The sequence below is a fragment of the Bos grunniens genome, chromosome 29 (assembly GCF_055505025.1).
Source record: "Bos grunniens cultivar Pamir isolate PY7600 chromosome 29, Bosgru_T2T1.0, whole genome shotgun sequence".
Lineage (NCBI taxonomy): Eukaryota > Metazoa > Chordata > Mammalia > Artiodactyla > Bovidae > Bos > Bos grunniens.
In genome coordinates, this window is record NC_141193.1 from 38,489,258 (window position 1) to 38,505,632 (window position 16,375).

The 16,375-nt window shown below is 38.6% G+C and overlaps 1 protein-coding gene across 18 annotated transcripts in view; it reads right to left on the minus strand.

The window, feature by feature from the left end:
• The window catches only part of LOC147342510 (uncharacterized), a 360,032-nt gene that overhangs the window by 225,073 nt on the left and 118,584 nt on the right, over positions 1 to 16,375 (minus strand). For 6 of the 18 annotated variants that reach the window (XR_015157855.1, XR_015157854.1, XR_015157853.1 and 3 more), the window contains exon 3: positions 959 to 1,079. The exons of 10 other annotated variants lie outside the window; for them this stretch is intronic. Coding sequence is in view for 2 of the 8 variants with exons in the window: in XM_086384536.1 (XP_086240662.1) it covers positions 959 to 1,079 (121 nt within the window). In the remaining 6 variants the exon portion in view is untranslated. Of the gene's footprint in view, positions 1 to 958; positions 1,080 to 9,861; positions 11,001 to 12,676; positions 12,905 to 16,375 lie in introns of those variants that run through there. 2 more of the 18 variants (XR_015157864.1, XR_015157868.1) reach the window with 2 other exon arrangements.

The window sequence follows — 16,375 nt, forward strand, 5'->3', positions numbered from 1 at the left end:
TATAATTGAGAGAGTCTTAGGAGGAAAGTGCAATAAGAATGGATAATGGGCTGAAGGCGAAGGTTTATGCATAAGGGGGTATATCAAGGATGATCCTGGTTTTTTAGCCTCTGCAACTAAAACGTTAGCACTGCCATTAGCTGACACTGAAAATAATAGAATGAAGTTTGGAGGAAAATCATGAGTTTAGTTTTAGGCATGTTGACTTTGAGGTACTTGAGTGATACACAGGAGTTGGAAGTAAATGGTCAACAGATTATGAAGATCTAGAATTCGATGAATGGTCTTAACTATAATTACAAATCTGTCTATCATCTGAAATCAGAAGGCAATTGAATCTGTAGCTGTGAACAAGATAAAAAGTATAGAACAAGGAGAACAACAAGCCTAAGAATGAGATTTCAGGGGCCCTGGTATTTTAGAGTACAGGACAGGAGTATTTAAAATAGTTATTACTGGGAGTATAAGAGCAAGATGACCAGAAAAAAAATAATTGCCCTGGAAAGCCAAGGACCCATTTGTAAAGGCTGATGAACTTAAATTTATAAAGAAATCAATCTGTCTCTAGTGGGAATTTCTCTAGGAGCATTAGCTGCTCCGATGTAGGCATGGAGAAGAAGAAATGATTGGGTTGATGGAGTTTATCCAGGGCTGATGTTCTGCCAGTGGGTTGTGATAAAATACAGCAGCTCAAGGACATTTAGGTCATTATCAAAAGTGTTATTTAAATAATGACATCATAGAATCAAGCCTGAATGAGGAAGAAAATGAATAAAGGAAAGGTTTTATGGTTGGATGAAGGCAGAAGGGTCAAGGCAATGCAGATCTTTCTGAAGTTGAAGAATGGTTCTAGGGTGAGGAGGACAGGCTGGAAGCTTGTGCTTAAAAAGTGGGAAATTTGAACTAACCAAAGTTTTAGGTAAGCAATTATAGGTAATAGCAAGGCCCAAATTATTACCTTGTCATCATGGGCGTGAGAGTCCAAAGTGGAACAAAATAGTGGGCCACTGAAGATGAGAAGGTGAGGACAGGTCATCTGCAGAAGGACTGAAGTCATTGAGGATGGTGTTGGGCTTGTGCTAAAGATGTGACAAATGAGAGTGGGCTGAACAGCTTTGCTTTTGACTAAAATTTGAAAGATAAACCAAATAGTGGTTTTAACACTGAATAAAGTGAGACCATAATTTTGAAATTTCTAACATTCAATGTATATCTATCCTGTGAAAATAATATAGTTTTAAACATCACTATTAACCTATTTTTTAAGATGAGGAAACTGGAGTTTTGATTAACTTCTCCAAGTCACAAATACTCTAAATGAATGGCTGAATTGACAGTCCAACAAATCTAACTCTGGATCCTACAACCCCAAATCTAATTCAAACTTGATAGCCTCTAGACACTTAAAGGTACATGTCTAGCTCATTTAGTTCAACATTAGACTCACCCAGAACAATTGATGAATTTGGCCCCCACATTATGTGTGATACTTAGAAAAAGCATACAGAGCAAGAATGTGAAGTCCTTTCTAAATGAGATGTTCCATTTCAGTGACTTCACATGTCTTTGAGATGAGTAAGTTTAATAAGCTTGACCTTTCTCCACAGTCCTAGAAAAACTTAGGCCCAGACGTGTCTCCTGAGGTTCTTAATAATACAAGTGATAGTATCACGATGAAATATCCTCATAAACAGTAAATGTTGTAGAAACTTGTGTGTTACTTAATTTTCTGGTTATTCTTTGTCATCACACACTACAGAATTTAATTCTTCATTTAACTATTTTCAAGAATGTAAGTTGAAAAAGAAGAAATTTGATATTGGTCCATTGACAAAAATGATTCTACACCCAGAATTAGATTCCTCACTTTGCATAAATCCTATTTTGTAAGAGTGAATTAATTATCCATAAAAAGAAATGAGTAGCTTCAGTTCTATTTTAAAGCTAGATATACCCTCACCAGAACTGGAAATTGAAAAGATCAATCTTGCAGCAAATAGGAAGTTGTCTTCAAGCCATAAAGGAGGTTTTTAGATTGACTAAGTAGCTCAAGGAGGTACAAGAGAGGAAAAAAAAAGAATGGAATTTTGCAACAAATTGGCACTTGCCACATACTTTCTTGAGTCATGGTCTTCTTAAAAAGAACAACAACAAAAAAAATTTTTCCCCCATTAATCTCCAGACTCTAGAGGCTTAAAAGTTACCATGGTTCATTTCATTCAAAGTCCTACCTGACACCATGACTCAGCACCTATTGCCCAACCAAACATCAACATTCTAGAGATGTATGCTGGATGAGGAAAACACAAGGATATGTTATTCTAAAACTGTGGTTTCAAGATGCTCAATTATCTTCAAATTTTAATCAGGGTATGCTGTGATTTTGAAGGCCACTCCCCTGTAAAATAAAACTAGGTAGGTGATTTAACCTCAGTTTCATCATCTGCAAAATGGGAACAATATTAGTATTCTTTCATGGAATTATTTTAAACTTTGACATTATATGTTCCACTTCTAGAACACCTAGAACAGACATATTCAATGATCAGTCGCTATTATTTCTTTTGGTCTGTATAGCTCCCCCATGTTGTTCATTAAATTACTCAAAAGTATCTGCTTCTCTACACTGGCCCTGAGCCTTGCACTAACTAGGTAGTCATTAATTGTCTACTGAGTGCATGAGTTAGTGAATAGTCTGTACTCTGACAGACTCAGTTCTTTTAGTCTCAAAAGTGTCCTTGTTTGGATGATTGTTGTTGTTCAATCACTAAGTTGTGTCCAACTTTTTGTGACCCCATGGACTGCATCATGCCAGGCTTTCCTGTCCTTCACTATCTCCCAGAGTTTGCTCAAACTCATGACCATTGTATCAGTGACGCTATCCAGACATCTCATTCTCTGTCGTCCTCTTTAGATGGTAAGTTATAAGGCTTCCCTGATAGCTCAGTTGGTAAAGAATCCACCTGCAATGCCAAAACCCATAGGATAACCCTATTTATACTGTCCTTATTCTCTATTGCTAAGCCAATTTCTCCAGCTTTAATCTATGTAGGCTAGCTTTTACTTGGCCTTCCAAGGACAGAAAGGAAACTTAATTAGAAAACTTAATTATCCTACAAATATTTTTGTCAAATACAAGCTAGCTTTTAAATTTTGTAAACAGGGGCAGATTTAGTGGTAGAGGATCCAGAGCAATGGATTCAGACTCTAAAAGACTTGGAAAGTCTTAGTCCCCTTTCTGTGAGACATTGGGCAGGTCATGAAATTTCATTTTCCTCGTTTGTAGTAAAATAAGATTAATAATCCCCACCCAATGATAATTTTAGAGTGTTTAAATGAAATAATGTGAGTGAAAGAGTGCTTTGAAAACCCTCTAACACTGTATCAATAAGTATGAATAGTGCTTTGAATTAATATGAGGAAAGGTCTTATTATCCTTTTCTTTCTACCTTGGATATAGTTGATCAAAAATTTTAATCTTGAATTGTTTCAAGAGTTGAAAAAGGGCATGGCTGAGTTTTAGATTTTAGTAAGAGTTTTATTATGAAATGGGAAAAAAACAGATGGAAAAAGAGAAATGACTTTCACAGATGCCATTCCCTGGATGTTTCCTCTCTGTAATCCACCAACCCCATCCATCCCCCCAGGCCCATGTGATGTTTGCCTGCACACCATGAAACGTTTAGATCACCCATCATTCACTACAGAAAAACTTCCTTCCTCCTCAGAAAGAGCTGCCATCAGTTCTGTGAAGTCTTCATCGTATGTGGTGCTGTTTCTATGTTTGCACCTATTACAGTAAAAATAAGTAAAAAAGCACTTATTTGATTAGACGCTCATCTGCCCAGCTAAGCTATAATCTCCTTGAAATAGGGAACTGTTTATTACTTCTCTTTGTATTACCAACAATTCCCATAGACACACACAAAAATAGTCTGAATTCATGTTTACTGAATTGAATGGAATGAGCACTTATTAATCACTGAGTGTGGATTAGAAAATATACTAGATGCTTTACATACATTCTCATTTAATACTTAAAATGACCTAAAAAAAAGACATAATTTTTACCACTTTAAAATGGAAAAAACTAGGGTTAAAACCACCCGAAGTTCATTCCATAATCTTTCAGATGAGCTAAGTTTAAAACCTATGCTCATTATTAAAAATATGAATTATAGAAGTATAATAGCTATTCATTTATCCTTATCACTATGACCTGCATATAACCATGGTGATTGATAAAGACCATTCTCAATTCTCTGAGCATGTCTAGACCTGTTGATTAGCTAGAAAAGAGAACTATCATTTATCAGATTTTGTGACACTAAATGTCTGATCATTCCCAACAGCACTGGAGGAGAGGTTCCTGAAACATTATAGCAAATAAATATAAGTATAGAAGCTTTATCTGAGAAATCTAAAAGCTAGTAATGCCCCTTATCTATGGGAGAAGAGCAGTAGTTAATAAATTTGAGCTAGGAGCTACAGGATCGACACTTCCCATAAAATAATGGCACTCTACAGTAACTGAACCAAGAATGAAGCATGGGGTAGTAAAAGATAAGGAAAACATATTCAGATAACAGGACTGTAATTATAACTGACTTTTAGCCTCAGTAAAATTAATTGAGAAACTTCTGATAGATGGTTAAGACTGAGCCCTAAATGACATTGACTGTGAGTTACAGCTTTCTGCTGAAAACTCTGAAAGAATTTCCCTGAAATGAGTCAAAGCTAGATCTATCCCAGTAACAATGCAGGAGATGGATCGGAAATGTGTCAAATGATGGATCAGATGCTAGACCACAGGGTTGCTGACTATAATTTTTAGAAACTGAAAAGCAGTTTTTACAAGAAATTGGGTTCTAAACCATACCATATAGGGAGGAAAAAGGCAGGCTGCAGAGAATAGATCAATCTCAGTGGGAGGTGATAAATGAGTCTCTGGATAATTTTTAAATTCTCCCATGATGACCAATCACTAGCTTCTGAACATCCCATCCAACCATCACATTGTCACAAGCAATATCATTTTCAAACACAGAGCTGCTCAAAATATTTTCGAGTTCCCAGTTTCCCCCAGGATAAAGTCCAACCTTCCTTGTGTGCCATGTATTATCCTTGACAATGTTGACCAGACTTAACATTTGCAGGGCTAGCTCCTTCATTCCTAAATCATTTTATACTCTTTCAAAAATATAGCACCTTTTGCATGATATTCCTGTAACTGAGATGCTCTTTCCCCTTCCTGCTTTGTGGTGAATCCTACATATTTCTCAACACCTCACTCAGGTGTTGCCTCCTCTGAGAATTCCTCCTCTCAGATCAGATCAGTCGCTCAGTCGTGTCCAACTGCTCCTAAATAGGACAGTGATGTCATCTGAACACTCATCTGTATAACATCATCCTGTCACCTTAAAAATTATCCATCCCCCCTCCAAATGCCAAGCAGAACCATGACTTAAAAGCCTTTGCTTATACTTCAGGGTTTAATATTGGGGACTGTGACCATCATTATGTGCCCTAGGCTCCAGAATATGGTACTAAGAAAAACAAAGCCTTGCTTAATTTTACAGAGGTAAGGAAGAAGGAAAAGTATAAAGTTAAACAAATACATGCAAGATGACAATAGCTGCTATGAAGAAAAATAACAGAGGGTAAGGGGATAAAAGTGAAACGAGGGGGTTGTCAGCTTCACTTACAGTGTCAGGAAAGACAACCTGAAAAGTGATAGTTGGTATTTATCAGAGTTTTTCAGCAGAGACACTGAGAAAGTATGCCATCATCATCTGCTGCTGCTGCTGCCAAGTCGCTGTAGTCGTGTCCAACTCTGTGCGACCCCACAGACGGCAGCCCACCAGGCTCCCCCGTCCCTGGGATTCTCCAGGCAAGAACACTGGAGTGGGTTGCCATTTCCTTCTCCAATGCAGGAAAGTGAAAAGTGAAAGTGAAGTCACTCAGTCGTGCCCAACTCTTAGAGACCCCATGGACTGCAGCCTACCAGGCTCCTCCAACCATGGGATTTTCCAGGGAAGAGTACTGGAGTGGGGTGCCATTGCCTTCTCGGTGGTACCCAAATGGGGGTGTAACTGAAGAGAATTATCTAAGCTTCAGAGGAGCAAGAAAAGCTGGATGGAGAAAATAAGCCACATCCTATGATGGGTTAAAGGTCAAAGCTGAGGAACTGGTATAGCATGAGAGACTTGATTCTAAACTTCAGTCACCCAAGTTGGTATCTGTGTTTGAGTGCGTGTGTGTGTCTGTCTGTCTGTCTGTGTTTGGAGAGACTGTGAACAGAGGCTGTGGATACTCCTTGAATTCTGAACTTCCAGGAGTCAAACTCAGAATGCAAATAGATTTGGATTACAAGCGATACTTTCATTTTTCCTATAACCAGTGCCACAGTCAACACCACATGGAGATCTCAGGGTTGAGAATAAGTTAGCAGATCAGGATCCCTGGAGCCAAGGGTTTCTCAAGAGTGGCACTAATGACATTTTGGACCAGATGATTACTTGCTGAGGGGTGCCGTCCTGTGCATTGTGAGATGATTAGTAGCATCCCTGGACTCCACCCAATCTCCAGACACGCTACAGGTCTCCCAGGGATGGGGCAGGGCAGGACAACATCACCCTCAGTTAAGAAACATCGCCATAGACAAAGGGAACAGAGTGGAGAGAGAGGCAGTGGTAGCCACGAAGACACAATCACAGATAGTGAGTAAATAGGTCTGCAGAGTTTAAATCAAATTTTTCTTTTAATTTTATTTTATTTTTAAACTTTACATAATTGTATTAGTTTTGCCAAATATCAAAATGAATCCACCAAATTTTTCTTTGAATTTTCCTTTATGAGATAGTGATAACCAGAAATATCTTCATAACCCTGATCCTGAACTCTTGAAAATCTTAATTATCTATGAGTCAGCTAGCCATACTTATTTTACAAACTAAATAGATATAAATAATTTATTTATTTTAAAAGAATTTTGAACAACCAGGTTTGAAGAGATAACAAGCACTCATCAAATCCTCCTTTCTGACATATTGCAATTAACTAAGATTGTGTCAACTTATAACAAATCTCAACCTTGTTTTTGTGTTCCCTAAGGACTAGACTCTTTCTGGAAGGTATTGCTTTTATTCCTTGATTAGACAAGCCTATATTGAACGATTACACTGTGTTCCTATATGGTACTCAATAGGAAACAGAGTTTTTGAACTTCAGGATACATAGTGAAAAAGACAGTTGTATAAGTATTCTACTTCTGATTAGCTCATAATTTGGGAAGAAATAGCATGGGCTGTGCGTATGTGTGTGCACTGAGTCACTTCAGGCTTGTCTGACTCTTTGTGACTCCATGGACTGTAGCCCACTAGGCTCCTCTGTTCATGGGATTCTCCAGGCAAGAATACTGGAGTGGGTTGCCATTTCCTACTCCAGGGGATCTTTCCGACCCAGGGATCGAACCCATGTCTCCTGCAGCTCCTGCACTGCAGGCAGATTCTTTACAGTTGAGCCACCTGGGAAGCCCACAGAATGGGATGCTGACTCTCTTTCCTGAATCCTAAAGATAACAAAGAAATGACAGGGAAGTTGATGGACCCTAGATACTAATCCAAAATCTATGAAAAACTCCTGACTAGACAGAATGGCTGGCCTGATATGGTGTGTGTCTGCCTGTCTGTCTGTCTTTGGGAGTGAGGGATAATGAGAGAATGCAAATCAAAACCACAATGAGGTACCATTTCAAGCCAGTCAGAATGGCTGCGATCCAAAAGTCTACAAGCAATAAATGCTGGAGAGGGTGTGGAGAAAAGGGAACCCTCTTACACTGTTGGTGGGAATGCAACCTAGTACAGCCACTATGGAGAACAGTGTGGAGATTCCTTAAAAAACTGGAAATAGAACTGCCTTATGACCCAGAAATCCCACTGCTGGGCTTACACACTGAGGAAACCAGAAGGGAAAGAGACACGTGTACCCCAATGTTCATCGCAGCGCTGTTTATAATAGCCAGGACATGGAAGCAACCTAGATGCCCATCAGCAGGCGAATGGATAAGAAAGCTGTGGTACATATACACAATGGAGTATTACTCAGCCATTAAAAAGAATACATTTGAATCAGTTCTAATGAGGTGGATGAAACTGGAGCCTATTATACAGAGTGAAGTAAGCCAGAAAGAAAAACACCAATACAGTATACTAATGCATATATGGAATTTAGAAAGATGGTAATGACAATCCTGTATGCAAGACAGCAAAAGAGACACAGATGTATAGAACAGTCTTTTGGACTCTGTGGGAGAGGGAGAGGGGGATGATTTGGGAGAATGGCATTAAAACATGTATAATATCATATAAGAAACGAATCGCCAGTCCAGGAAGCTCGGGGCTGGTGCACTGGGATGACCCAGAGGGATGGGATGGGGAGGGAGGTGGGAGGGCGGGGGGGAAGAGAGAAATCAAAATCTAGAGCAAAAATGGGTTGTGTGCAAAAAGATTTCTTCCTCTCTGCAGACAGACATTCCCTAACAAAGTAGCTAATACCTTCATGAAAAGAGGCATTTTAAAAAATAGATCATAAAACATTTACAGAATACAAACATTTTAAAAGAACAAAAAAACTGAACAACCTACATTATTTGAGCAATACTAATGAACCAATCAGAATAACAATTCAAAATAAGCATGATAAATATTCCCAAATATATAAAGGAAGATGCTGAGGAAAGCAAACAGGTACAAGAAAATTGACATTCAATTCAGTCACTCAGTTGTGTCCAGCTCTTTGTGACCCCATGGACTGCAGCACACCAGGCTTCCCTGTCCATCATCAACTGCCAGAGCTTACTCAAACTCATGTCCACGAGTCAGTGATGCCATTCAACTATCTCATCCTCTGTTATCCCCTTCTCCTCCTGCCTTCAATCCTGCCCAGCATCAGAGTCTTTCAAATCAATCAGCTCTTCACAACAGGCCAAAGTATTGGAGCTTCAGCTTCAGCATCAGTCCTTCCAATGAATATTAAGGACTGGTTTCCTTGAGGATTGACTTGTTTGATCTCCATGCAGTGCAAGGGACTCTCAAGAGTCTTTTCCAACACCACAGTTTAAAAGCATCAATTCTTTGGCACTCAGCTTTCTTTACAGTCCAATTCTCACATCCATACATGACTATTGGAAAAACTATAGCTTTGACTGGATGGACCTTTGTTGGCAAAGGAATGTCTCTGCTTTTTAATATGCTGTCTAGGTTGGTCATAGCTTTTCTTACCAAAAGCAAGTGTCTTTTAATTTCATGGCTGCAGTCACCACCTGGAGTGATTTTAGAGCCTAAAAAAATAAAGTCTCTCACTGTTTCCATTGTTTCCCCATCTATTTGCCATGAAGTGATGGGACTGTATGCTATGATCTTAGTTTTCTGAATGTTGAGTTTTAAGTCAACTTTTTAATTCTCCTCTTTCACTTTCAAGAGGCTCTTTAGTTCTTCTTCATTTTCTGCCATAAGTGTGGTGTCATCTGCATATAGGAGGCTATTATTTCTCCCTGCAATCTTGATTCCATATTGTGCTTCAACCAACCCAGCATTTCACATGATATACTTTGCATATAAGTTAAATAAGCAGGGTGACAATATACAGCTTTGACGTACTCCTTTCCCAATTTGGGACCAGTCTGTTGTTCCATGTCCAGTTCTAACTGTTGCTTTTTGACCTACATACAGATTTCTCAAGAGCCAGGTCAGATGGCCTGGTATTCCCATCTCTTTAAGAATTTTCCACAGTTTCTTATGATCCACACAGTCAAACGCTTTGCCGTATTCAATAAAGCAGAAGTAAATGACTTTCTGGAACTCTCTTGCTTTTTTGATGATCTGACAGATGTTGGCAATTTGATCCCAGTTCCTCTGCTTTTTCTAAATCCAGTTTGAACATTTGGACGTTCACAGTTCACGTACTTCTGAAGCCTGGCTTGGAGGATTTTGAGCATTACTTTGCTAACGTGTGAGATTAGTGCAATTGTGCGGTAGTTTGAACATTCTTTGGCATTGTTTTGGGATTGGAGTGAAAACTGACCTTTCCTAGTTCTGTGGCCACTGCTGAGTTTTCCAAATTTTCTGGCATATTGAGTACAGCACTTTCACAGCATCATCTTTTAGGATTTGAAATAGCTCAACTGGAATCCCATCACCTCCACTAGCTTTGTTCATAAAGATGCCTCCTAAGGCCCACTTGACTTCACATTCGAGGAGGTCTGACTCCATGAGTGATCACACCATCATGATTATCTGGGTCGTGAAGACTTTTTTGGTATAGTTCTTCTGTGTATTCTATCCACCTCTTCTTAGTTTCTTCTGCTTCTGTTAGGTCCCTACCATTTCTGTCCTTTATTGTGCCCATCTTTGCATGAAATGTTCCCTTGGTGTCTCTAATTTTCTTGAAGAGATCTCTAGTCTTTCCCATTCTATTATTTTCCTCTGTTTCTTTGCATTGATCACTGAGGAAGGCTTTATTACCTCTCTTTGCTATTCTTTGGAACTCTGCATTCAAATGGGTATATCTTTCCTTTTCTCCTTTGCTTTTTGCTTCTCTTCTTTTCACAGCTATTTGTTAGGCCTCCTCAGACAACCATTTTGCCTTTTTTCATTTCTTTTTCTTGGGGTGGTCTTGATCACCGCCTCCTGTACAATGTCATGAACCTCCATCCATAGTTCTTCAGGCACTCTGTCTATCAGATCTAATCCCTTGAATCTATTTGTCACTTCCACTGTATAATCGTAAGGGATTTGATTTAGGTCATACTTGAATGGTCTAGTGGTTTTTCCCTACTTTCTTCTAATTAAAGGACATTAGGAAAACCATAATAGTTGAAATTAAAGTTCAACAGATTGGTTGAATCACAGAATGTATACAGACAATGAATTAACTGGGAAACTTGACTATCAGGATGAAGAACTCTACTCAAGGGCATCTAGATCATTTTTAAGAATTAGCTGCAGAAGGATAGAAAAAACAAAGGGGAAAATACTTTAATTACAAATTAGAATTTGATAGAGTGACAAAAAATAGTTTAAAATGTTGTACTAATTACAGTAAGATATAGTAAGATAAAATTATAGTTGGAGATTTTAACACACACCCACTTAAAATCTAATAGAATAGTTGGCAAAAATTTTTAAGAAACAATACTTGTGGCATTTAAAAGTAACCATAGACTAATGTCTTGAAAATATATAGCATTTCAGCCTAGCAAGAATACGGAAGAAAACTCAAAGGGAAAATAATGAAAGAGCTAAATATGTAATATTCACAAGAGAAACCTAAAAAGCTATAAGTAATGAAGAGATGCCACAGCACACCAGTGATCAGAGAAATTGCAATGTATTATCTTTCTTCACATTTCTTTCTAAAGCAATAGATTAAGGATATATACAACAATCTGGATAGACATTAAAGTCTAAACACACAGTGATAATGTAGGAAGATATATTTTAATACACTGTGAAATACATGAATTTAAAAATGTATAAACCAAATGACACTGTATAATCTCCTAAGGAAATAAATTCACCAGAATAACTGTGTTTGGTAGAAATTACCAGTAAGTAAAGAACTAGGATAGAGAATGGAATAATAAAGTGAAATAAAAGGAGAGGACTCAATGATCTGTGGTGACCAAAACGGAAAGAAAATCTAAAAAGGAGAGGATGTGACCATATATACAAAGTATGTGTATGTATAAGCGACTGACTTTGCTGTGCAGCAGAAGCTGACACATAAGCGGACTGTAAGGCAATTGCACTCCAATAACAATTAATTTCAAAGAGTAGAGGGCTGTTACATAGGCCAATGATGATTATACCCCCATGAATGAATGAATATGACTTAATCGACACTATGAACTGGATAAAAATAAATCATACTGTCTTGCAAAGACAAATTAGCAAAAAAAAAAAAAAAAAAAACTAGTTGTGTGGGAAGCAGTGGTAAATGCTTCCTAGAGACAAAGACAACTAAACTGAGTCTTTCAAGGAGCTTCACCTCCTGTATGATTACAGGAGGTAAAGAATGCAGGGAGGATGTGATTTCAAGGTTAAGAAACCGCATACTCAAAGACACAGTCAAGCAAGAGATCATTATGTTCAGAGAACAGCAAGTAGTCTGGTGGCTATAGATTGTAAGATTTGGTGGATGAGGGATGAGAGCTGGAGAGATAGGAGACGCATGGGTGGCTTAAGGTAAGTAATAGATCGGGTCCAAATTGTGAAAACCCTCATATGTCCTAGGAAACCATTGGAAACCTACAGCGCTGGGAATAAGGGATAGATTGACCCTTGGTCGCTCATGAAAGCTACATGAAGAATTTCCAAGCTGTCACAAACTAGCCAAGCTGTCAAGATTCCTGAACTAGAGAGTAGTAAAGCAGTTAGCTAAAATGAGGCTCCCGTGAAGAATGCCCCTGTCACTCTGTCTGGGGTGGCATCTGCCGTAACTGGAGACTGGCAAGTCAACAGACCCTTTGATCGTCAAATGATTTATGTCAGCCGTCGAGTGTTGAAGTGGCAGCCACACATCTGTCATCAGGACAATGTTGTATAAAAGCGATTTTAATTGCCTCTGGATTATAAATAAAAGAGCAGCGCGTCACAGAGATAAAGTATGCAATCACTGCTAATTTGCAGATTGTGTTGTGAAGGACAAAGTAAACCCCCAATGGGCCGGGGGTGAGGGTAGGAAGTTAATTCACTGATAGGAGGTGTAGGCAGGAGTGTTTTAATAACAAATGGCAACATTCGCTCCATGACAAGAGCCTTGATTCAGAAAAATGTCAAGCTGATGTATTCGTTTTCTGTCCTGTATTTAATCAACTGTAGAAGGTATTGATGGAAGATTCAGGCTAGAAAAAAAAAAGGACTTATGAATGTCAAATGTTAAAAGAAAGACTCACGTTTTAGGTCATCTCTGCCAATTTGCTATGCATATTAGCCACAATTAATGTCTCCATAACTGCATTTTACTTGCCTCTCTCTGACATTTCCCTCCCCTTCATCGCCTACTGCTTCTTTCCTCATGGAAACCCTTATCTTCCTCTGCCTCACTGCCTCTCTCTCCTGACACTGCAGAATGAATCTTCCCAAAGCAGCCTTCAGATAATTCAAGTCCCTTGCCCAGAAACTCCTCTAGGATAACCACTGGTATTGATAGAAAATTCAGGCTGGAAAAAAAACGGACTTGTCAATGTCAAATGTTAAAAGATTCACATTTGAGGTCATCTCTTCCAATTTTCTATGCATAATATCCACAATTAATGTCGCCATATCTACTTTTTGCTTGCCTACAGAATCCAGTTCCCCCTCCTTTTCTTGAGGTCCGTGATACCCACTCACTGATTTAATTCATTCTATATTTGCTGAACACCTACCATTGTTCTGGACATGTAGGACATATTAGTGAACAAACCTGATCAGTACCCCTGCCCTTCTAGAATTTACATTCTGTGAGAACCACAACCTAACATTTCAAACCAATTTCCCATCAGACTTCTCAGAAAACACAACCTGGGTTACTCATAACCGAATATCATAAACCCCAAACATTTTTCCAACTTTTTACCTTTGCTTAATCTTTTATTTATGTATTCAATAAATACTTTTCTATGAAATGTGTCTTTGATGTCCATAAACAATCCTTCTAATTCCTTGAGCTCTCTTTTCCTCAACCTTTACTTCCAATATCCCTTCCTCCTCTTAATCCTCCTACACTGCTGGTAGGAATACAAACTGGTGCAGCCAATGTGGAAAACAGTATGGAGGTTCCTCAAAAAGTTAAGGTTGCCATATGATCCAGCAATCCCAGTCTGGGCATATATCCAGACAAAACTGTAAATCAAAAAGATGCATGCACCCCAGTGTTCACAGCAGCATTATTTACAACAGCCAAGATGTGGAAGCAACTTAAATATCCATCGACAGATGAATGGATGAAGACAATGTGGTACATATATACAATGGAATATTACTGAGCCATAAAAAAGAATTAAATAATGCCATTTGCAGCAACATGGATGAACGTAGAGATTATCATATCAAGTGAATTAAGAAAGACAAATTTCATATGATATTATTTATATGTGGAATCTAAGATGATACAAATGAATTTATCTGTGAAACATAAACAGTGTCTCAAACATACAGAACAGACCTCTGGTTGCCAAGAGGGGTGGGAAGTTAGGGGAAGGATGGATTGGGAGTTTGGGATTAGCAGATACAAACTATTCTAAATAGAAAGGATAAACAAGGTCCTACTCTATAGCTCAGGGAACTATATTCAATATCCTGTAATAAACCATAATGGGAAAGAAAAAAAAATTACCTTAAAGTAGTAACAGACAAAATATGGAGGAAAAAAAAAATCCTGTCCTCCTCTCCACCTCAGTTACCATCTCCCATGGTCATTTATTTGACTTCTCAAAACAGTACCCCTCTCAACTCTACATGTTGTGCCCCTGATGGCCACCTTCTAATTTTCCAGCTCTCCTCTCTAGTGATCCAGCTTCAATAACTCTTTGACATCAACACTACTAATACATTCTTTTTTATTGTCAGTCCTCACCATCATGTCCTCACTGAACTCCTCATTCAGATTTAAGAACACATTAACACATTTTTATATCACACCCTCATGTCTCCATCTCCTCACATGTATATTTTTTGTCACTTTATCCCCAAGACCCAGAACAGTAACCAAAATAATAGCCACAACTAATCTTTTGAATATTCATAATGTGCTAGGCTGGGTTGTAAATGCTTTCATGTGTGAATATGTATTTAATTTTCACAATGACTTTACGATAGATTCCTTATTTCTCACCTATTTTACCAATGAGAAAACTACCATTTTTCAAGTTTCAAATCTTTTAATGGTTTCCCTAGAGATTATAACAAGAGGCCATGAAAAATTAAGTAAACTGCCCAAGTTCACACATGGTGCATGTGGCAGAACAAGAATTCAAAATTTAAACACAGAAATCCTAGTTCCAGTCCCATTTAGTTAACTACTACACTATCATGGAACATTCTAAGTGCTCAATACATATAGAGAATGCGTGAATGAATGGTTCCCCCAGGTCTAAGTCATGCATTCTCTCTGTTTTCTGAAACCCTTTCAATCAGTCATGCCCCACGTTGACTGTTATGTTCTTCAGGGAGACTTACTTGGTAAGCCCTCCCCTCCCCCAATTCATAATGGAAAAAAATTTTAACAGCTGGATCATAAATATTACTTCATTTGAACCTGGAAAAACATCATATGAGGTGGATATTAGGTTTATTTCTAGATAACAACAACAGTAATGGTAGCAGCAAGCATTTTTGCATACCCACCATATTCTAGCATTAAGTTAATCCTAACTTAATTAAGAGCTCTGTATCTACCGACCCATTTAATACTCATAAATTTAACACTCATAAATATCTCCTAATATTCTTATTTGATAAGCATTATTGAAGTTGGCTTAAAGCTCAACATTCAGAAAACGAAGATCATGGCATCTGGTCCCACCACTTCATGGGAAATAGATGGGGAAACAGTGGAAACAGTGTCAGACTTTATTTTTCTGGGCTCCAAAATCACTGCAGATGGTGACTGCAGCCATGAAATTAAAAGACACTTACTCCTTGGAAGGAAAGTTATGACCAACCTAGATAGCATATTCAAAAGCAGAGACATTACTTTGCCAACAAAGGTTCATCTAGTCAAGGCTATGGTTTTTCCTGTGGTCATGTATGGATGTGAGAGTTGGACTGTGAAGAAAGCTGAACGCCGAAGAATTGATGCTTTTGAACTGTGGTGTTGGAGAAGACTCTTGAGAGTCCCTTGGACTGCAAGGAGATCCAACCAGTCCATTCTGAAGGAGATCAGCCCTGGGATTTCTTTGGAAGGAATGATGCTAAAGCTGAAACTCCAGTACTTTGGCCACCTCATGCGAAGAGTTGACTCATTGGAAAAGACTCTGATGCTGGGAGGGATTGGGGGCAGGAGGAGAAGGGGACGACAGAGGATGAGATGGTTGGATGGCATCACTGACTCGATGGACGTGAGTCTGAGTGAACTCTGGGATTTGGTGATGGACAGGGAGGCCTGGCGTGCTGCAATTCATGGGGTCGCAAAGAGTCGGACACGACTGAGCGACTGATCTGATCTGATCTGATTATTGTTATCCCCATTTTATACACAATAAAACTAACAGTATCTTCAGAACATGTTGATAAAGAAGTCCAAATAAAATTATAGCTGAATGTGTGGTTAGTATAATTCAATCCCAATGCAATAGCAAGCCACACCCATTTGTGGACAGTCTTACCCACTC